The sequence below is a fragment of the Babylonia areolata genome, chromosome 29 (genome assembly GCF_041734735.1).
Source record: "Babylonia areolata isolate BAREFJ2019XMU chromosome 29, ASM4173473v1, whole genome shotgun sequence".
Lineage (NCBI taxonomy): Eukaryota > Metazoa > Mollusca > Gastropoda > Neogastropoda > Buccinidae > Babylonia > Babylonia areolata.
This window is the reverse complement of record NC_134904.1, coordinates 38,619,148-38,626,647: the sequence shown is the minus strand read 5'-3', so window position 1 is coordinate 38,626,647 and position 7,500 is coordinate 38,619,148. Positions and strand designations below refer to the sequence as shown.

The following is a 7,500-nucleotide window of genomic DNA, read 5'->3' as shown; positions in this document are numbered from 1 at the left end:
AGAGAGAAGAGAAAGAAAGAGAAGAAGAAGAAGAAGAAGAGAGAGAGAAAAAAGAAGAAGAGAGAAAGAAGAGAGAGAGAGAAGAAGAGAGAGAGAAGAAGAGAGAGAGAAGAGAGAGATAGAGAAGAGAGAGAGAGAAGAAGAAGGAGAAAGAAGAGAGAAGAGAGAAAAAAAAGAAGAGAGAAAGAAGAGAGAGAGAGAAGAGAGAAAGAAGAGAGAGATAGAGAAGAGAGAGAGAGAAAAAAAAAGAAGAGACAGAAAAGAGAAAGAAGAGAGAGAGATAGAGAAGAGAGAGAGAGAGAGAGAGAGAGAGAGAGAGAGAGAGAGAGAGAAGAAGAAGAAGAAGAAGAAGAGAAAGAGAGGCTCACAAAGACAGAACACGAAATAGAAAATCTCTTCAAACTGAAAAGAAGGTACTGACGAAGAGGACAGGAGAAAACGGATCATCAGCGCCTTTCAAGATACACGTCACATGGGGGTGTGGGTGTGGTGGGGGTGTGGGGAGGCAGGGGGGCGGGGGGGGGCGAGGTGGGGGGTATGTTTCGTTTCAGTTAGCTCAGTTACCAACAGATCTCTGGAGAGCTTCAAGAACACGCGCTGTGGCAAGATGATGTCTCGGGATAAATAAATTAGATTAATGATGGACAGGGAAAATCTGTTGTTTCCCTCAGTGATAAAAAAAATCCATACATCAATATTGAGGTACGGTCTTAACGTGGTCAGCTACTGAGTTAGTCAGTTATGAACATTTATAATTACTCATGTAAAATAACAAAACAAGCGACTGATAACCGTTAAATAGGCATTCACAGTTCCAGATTATTCGGTTTGTTTGTCGGCCAAGTTAAGTCTTGCTGTGCTTGTGCCCCAGCGTTGATGCTTCTCGTTCTCTCTCTATTGACTTCTTCCTCCACCACTCGTTTATTATTTTCATTTTCTTCACTTTATTTATATCTCAGCTTAGGTTTGTTCAAAACTCATGTATGTTCACGTCTTCTAGTTATGAGGACTAGCCCTGATATGGCCTTCATGGTCGGCTGGGCTCTAAGCAATATTTTTAATTTTAATTAAAGTTATGAGGACGTCCGTCACATATTCAGTATGTACATGTGTCAGGACAGGACTTACTTTATATAAGATTTTTGTTGTTGTCCTGTTCATCGATATCTGTGTTGTATTGTGACATGTTCCAAATAAAATACTGTTTAAACCAACAACAACAACACTACTTTCTGACGCTTTCAAACTGGGAATGTCAGTGGGTATATATGACTGTGTAAAAACTGTACCTTTTGTGGAGGGTACGAAGACGACTAATTCATGTGCTGATTATTAATTTGTCCACGATATGATATTCTGAGAAAGAAATACTTCTCTAAGCACATATACAAAGTTGAGGGATTCCCATATTACCCCCCCAACTGACTTCAAAATTGTCAACAACATTGTGTAAAGAGATGTAGCAATGTTTATTTATTTTTTTATGCGTAAAAACAGAGAGCAGAAAGCGCTCAGTCTTAGATGAAAAATATGTTTATAAGTTACCCATACTTATTTAGTTTTGTTATATTATAAGCTTATTCTTTCTAACATTTTGTTGTTCATCCAAATCAAGGTTTGGTTTTCATAATATGTGTGTGTGTGTGTGTGTGTGTGTGTGTGTGTGTGTGTGTGTGTGTGTGTTGTGTGTGTGTGTGTGTGTGTGTGTGTGTGTGTGTATACAACACGTGCATTTATATGTATACAGGTCGGTGGCCTTACATTGAAACAGTTCTGAGATGTCAATTCTGTCTCTGACACACGTTCAACACACAGGCACACACACACGCGTGCGCGCGCGTGCGCACACACAAAACGATGCATGCACACGCACGGACACACGCGCAACACACACACATAGTTGTTACACTCTGAATCATAATGTAATAGTATCTTACCCACATGTTTTTTTTTTCTTTTTACATAATAATTGATGTGTGCATGGTGCTAAATGAAGGGTGTGTCAGTTTGTTTACTGACGGGCTTTTTATTTTAAGTGAGCCTAAAGAAAATTTTCTGTTTTTGGTTGAAGCAGATAATAAAGTATTTTGAATTGAATTGAATGACTATCAGTCTGATCATCTCTCTCTGTCTCTCTCAAGCCGAGGACATCTCTCTCCAGAGAGAGGTGTATTGCTCAAAACGCCATGCTGAATCGGCACAGACACAGCCAGTCTCTTCTTCACACGGAGCCAGAGTTATTAATTAGAGAAATAAGTCTTCACTCTGGGACGCGACCACTGCACGACTGCAGCATAGCAGTGACTTGCATGGTTGGTGCTTCGACACCACTACCACTACACTAAACTACACTACACTGCACTATAACACAGGTGTACACACGTCAACCATCTCGTTATCAGTTCCTTCCCCCCCCCCCCCTCTCTCCTCCTCCCCCCCCCCCTCTGTCTGCCTCCCCCCCCCCCTCCTCATTCCCCCAGTGCCGCCTTTATTACTCCTCGTCTACTCCTCCCACGCTACGCTGCTAACTAGTGGCAACCTCTTTAGCCGTGAGAGTTCACACTACATACATGCATGCACAGTTTCCTTCGTGGCGGCTTCAGAGAGGGGCGCGCATTCCTGTGTACAGTCAAGTCTATCAGCTGATAACGTTCTCGGGAACATATGCACTGACTCTGTGTGTGTGTGTGTGTGTGTGTGTGTGTGTGTGTGTGTGTGTGTGTGTGTGTGTGTGTGTGTCTGTCTGTCTCTCTTCTTCTGCTACCAAGCTCCCTCTCTCGATTTTGGTCTGTCTGTCTGTCCGTCTCTCTCTTTATCCCTCCAACTCTCTCTCTCTCTCTCTTCCTCTCTGTGCGTGTGAATGTGCGCGCGCGTGCACAGGTGTGTAGGGGAAGTGCCTAACCATACACATAATATACACACACCCCCACTTGAGGCAACCCAAAAATGCATTCACACAACACACATCACTCAAGGTTTTACAACAGACTTCACACTTCTCCCTCCCTCCCTCTCCCTTTCCACCACTGCCCCGTACCCCTCCACAGTGTGTGTGTGTGTGTGTGTGTGTGTGTGTGTGTGTGTGTGTGTGTGTGTGTGTGTGTACCTCTCTCTCTTCAGGGGCACCAGCAAACTTGAAAAAACAACAACAAAAAAACAACAACCAACAAACAAAAAAACAACGTTCGTTCAGTTAATATTCTACACATCGGCTTCTTTCGTGACGCATTTCAGCTTGACTAACTGGCCGCTAAGCTCTCACTCTCCAAGTCTCACACTATATATATACATATATATATATATATATATATATATATATATATATATATGTGTGTGTGTGTGTGTGTGTGTGTGTGTGTGTGTGTGTGTGTGTGTGTGTGTGTGTGTAGTCGTAAAGTTCTATTCTCTTTGTGCAACGAGGCTGGTTTCTGGCACAAAGAGACGTTGAGTGGTGGTGGTGGTGATGGTGGTAGCGGTGGCTGTGGTAGTGGAAGAGGGGTGGGGGGGGGAAGGAAGGGAGGAGGGAGGGGGAGGAAGGAAGGAAGGAAGGTAGGAGGGAGGGAGGGGAGGGGAGGGGAGGGGGGGAAGCGGAAGAAGATCCAAGCGGCATATAACCCCCAGGGAGAAACTAGGCGCCAACCTCCTTAGCAAATACAAGCCACCTCCCACCTCTCTCTCTCTCTCTCTCTCTCACTCTCTCCGGTTGCAATCTCTCTCTCACTCGATCGCTTTCTCTCTTTCTCCCTCCTCACCATACACCCTCCCTCCCCACCCCACCCCTGTCTCTCTCTTGAAGCATACACACACACATATATATGTCAGTATTGTTTCGGTGAAATTCGGTCTTTTAGTTAGTATAGGGGGAGAGAGAGAGAGAGGGGGGGGTGGGGTGGGGGGCGAAGGTTCGGAAGAAGATTTCGTTAATGGCAGTCAGCATTTCTTCACAGTTTAGGCCTGCTTCCCTCCTACCCCTTCCTTGAAGAACGTGGGGCCAGGCCGGCTGATGAATAAACCATTCCGCGCATTCTCTCTTTCTCTCTCTCTCTCTCGCTCTGTGTGTGTGTGTGTCTCTCTCTCTCGCTCTCTCTCTCTCTCTCGCTCTGTCTCTCTCTCTCTCTCTCTGTGTCTGCCTATCTCTCTGACAGATTGAAAGAACAGGCCATGCCTAAAATCTTAATCCTTGAATAAAAAAAAATAAAAAAAGTTTTAAGTTCTCTCTCCCCTCTCTTGCACACACAAACACGTCTCTCTCTCTCTCTCTCTCTCTCTCTCTCTCTCTCTCTCCAGGACAGATTGGAAGAACAGGCCATGCCTAAAACCTGACTCCTTGGATAGAAAACGTTTTAAGTTCTCTCTCTCTCTCTCTCTCTCTCTCTCCCCTCTCTTGCACACACACACACACACACACACACACACACACAGTCACTCACCCCCCACACCCCCTCTGTGAGTGATGCAGTAATTCTTTGCACTGATAAAACACTGGAGAGGAAGGAATGGGGCGGCAATACATAAAAAAGGTATATTGAAAAAAACAAAAAAACAAAACAAAAAAAAACATGTACAACACGCTCTTTGGTACTTACCACCGGAAGTTTGCCATGAAAGGCCGCCGACAAACATTTTCCTGCAACAGAAATGAAACGAAATGAACAGAACAGAAAAGAATAGAATAAAGTTCAAGATTTAAAGTGCATTCATACACGCGGGGCATTCAGCGTACCAACACATCCATCCGTTCTCGGTGACAGTATGTATCAGTGAAAGACTTGTGATTCTCATGCGCGGCTGTTTGTGGATGGGTTTTTGTAGTGATAGTCAGTCGTGTCCGATCAAGACCTTCAGAACAGCACGGAGGAGGCAACTGCTGTTCCAGACTATCTGGGCTAGAATGTTATCATCGTGAAGAATGTCTTGCCCACGTTACAACCCCCACTGTCCCATCAGTCCAAGAGAGTGTTAGGACAGTCCTTGTTGGGAAGGTTCCGGCCAAAGGCCAACTAGCCCCCCCCCCCCCCCCCCCCCCCAAGGCTGCAGCACTGAAAGCCAGTGCAATCTTGCCTCCTAGGTTGAGAGTCATTTGTCCTTCATAAAAGACGAAGCTGTAAATGACTTCCCATTGCGATGGAGAGAGAGACAAAAATGATCATACAGCTCTCACTTTGCTTGTTGAACTAACTGTAAGTTCAAATCTCTGATACAAGCTAAGTGTTATGACAGTAGTTGAGGGTGTAATACGTACCAGCTCGTTATTGCTCAGGTTTGATCTTTCAAGACTTTGTACACTGAACCCCCCCCCCCCCCTCTCTCTCTCCCCCCCCCTCTCTCTCTCTCTCTATCTGTCCTGTTTCTCGAATCAAAACGTTTTAAGCCAAACCAACTGTGAAGTCTCCATGATACATACAATGAGTGAGGTACATTGCCGTATATATAAAAAAAAAACCCAAAAAACATTCGATAGCTGACGACAGTCCCCGTTACTGACTATCATCAGTGCTATATCTTGTTTATACTGTACAACTACAACTTCAGCTATTGCAACTACTACTACTACTACTACATCATTCACCACCACCACCACCCGCAATACCAGTCCACCACTTACCGAAGTAGAAATTACTACAAGTCAGGAAACATAATTAATCTAATCCCCTCGATTCATCAGTCCTAATCCACCCCTACCCCACTGACCCCCTCTGGGCCACCCGAAAGTGTTGTCGGTTGATGGTGACGGTGTGAAACCAATGAGAACAGTTACCTACCAATGGAACGGCTGACAGAAAGGTAAATTTTCCATTGCATTCTTGATTTAGCCAGCTAATTTCACCCGGAAAATTAAGATCGAAATAAAATGAAAGCCTCGATCTGTCCTAGAAAAAACAACAACAAAAAGACACACACACATACATACACACACACATAGACACACACACACACACACACACACACAACCAACCAAAAACAACTGCTGCCATAAATGTTAAGGGGAGTGGAACTGATGTAATGTTACAAACACATACACACGCAAGAACACACACATACCACACACACACACACACACACACACTCAGTGAACACATACACTCAGGAACACATGCACACATGTGAACACAAACGCGTTATCTGCCCCCCCCCCCCCCCCCCCCCCCCCCATTTTTTAATATCAGTATATACATGTGCACTCATGTTTTCCCCGGCCCACTCCCTCCAGCTCACCCATATACAAAACTTAAAAGAAATCTTAATGTACAACAAAAAAAAATATATATATACATATATATATATATCAAATTTCGAAAAAAAAAGAAAAAAAAAGAAAAAAAAACCAACGTAAGGCCCAGCTCATAAATCAAGCATCTCCTTTCCCTGCACTAGTGGATTTTACGTAAATGACCGATTTTATTTGCTTCTTTTTTTTTCCCTCGCCATGTAGGCAGCCATACTCCCGTTTTCGGTTGGTTGAAAAATAAAGATGAAACAAAAAGATCACACAGGAAGCTTAGCTAAATCGTCACCCCCCCCCTCTCCTAAGGATTTCTGACACCCCCCCAAAACAGCCTCCTCGATTGTCTCTCCCTCCCCACCAACGAAGCTCGATCAAATTCCATACATGCATTTCTTAGCTTTCACACTTTTAACATCAAAACCACCACGAAATCAAAAATGCTTCAGCTGCAAGATGGCATCGGCTTCATAATGACAACAGCATAGGAAATGGTAGATGGCATCGTCTGCAACTTACCCCGGGTCGTTAGCGGATTCATCCATGTTGTTGTTGTTATTGTTGTTGTTCGGTGACGGGCTACTTTGAGAATCCATTGCGAATATTTCTTCTTCTTTTTTTTTCTCCCCTCTCAAAGTAACAACACACACACAAGACAAAATTAAAGCACCTCGCAAGTTGGGGAGGATGAAGAAGAAGATGATGATGAATAAGAATAAAGAAACCGCACACACTGCAATAAACTACGTTAGCACTACACACAACCCAAACACTGTGAATGCCCGCTCTGTCGCGACACACGTGAAGTTATATTCTAGTCAAGACAAGCTCGCGCTACTCTCACACTCTCTCTCTCTCTCTCTGTACTCTCGCTTTCTCTCCCTTTGCCGTGCGCGCGCCGTTCTCGCTCTGTTTCAAACTCTCGTCGTCCAACAACCAACACTGAACACTGTCGACTGTGCGTGTGCCCCTAACTCCACTCACTCACTCACGCGCTTCTTCTCGCTCTGCGCGCGCTCAGCCAATGATTGACGTCCGATTCGCGCCTCCGATTGGGCGCCGGCGTGGTTACCCGGGTAACGGGCTGGCCCCCCTTTCCACCCACCACCCACCCCCTCTCTCTGTCTCAGCCCGACGGGTGCGTCACGTGTGTGTGTGTGTGTGTGAGTGTGTGTTGGAGAAAGGTTCTATCACGCCTTTAGTTTTAGACCACCACCATCTTCCTCAACTCGTGACACAATGAAAACATGCGGCTCAGCTAGAAATCTCGGCTCTGG

At 44.9% G+C, this 7,500-nt stretch overlaps 1 protein-coding gene across 1 annotated transcript in view; it reads right to left on the bottom strand.

Annotated features, from left to right (window-relative positions):
* LOC143274665 (RNA-binding protein Musashi homolog Rbp6-like) overlaps window positions 1-7,060 on the bottom strand; it is a 233,964-nt gene extending 226,904 nt beyond the window's left edge. Inside the window, exons 1-2 of the mRNA XM_076578538.1 lie at window positions 6,743-7,060; window positions 4,587-4,627 (exon numbers count right to left, since the gene is read on the bottom strand). Coding sequence (XP_076434653.1) covers window positions 4,587-4,627; window positions 6,743-6,819 — 118 coding nt within the window. The 5' untranslated portion in view covers window positions 6,820-7,060. The remainder of the gene's footprint in view (window positions 1-4,586; window positions 4,628-6,742) is intronic.
* Between the last annotated feature and the right edge of the window lie 440 nt (window positions 7,061-7,500).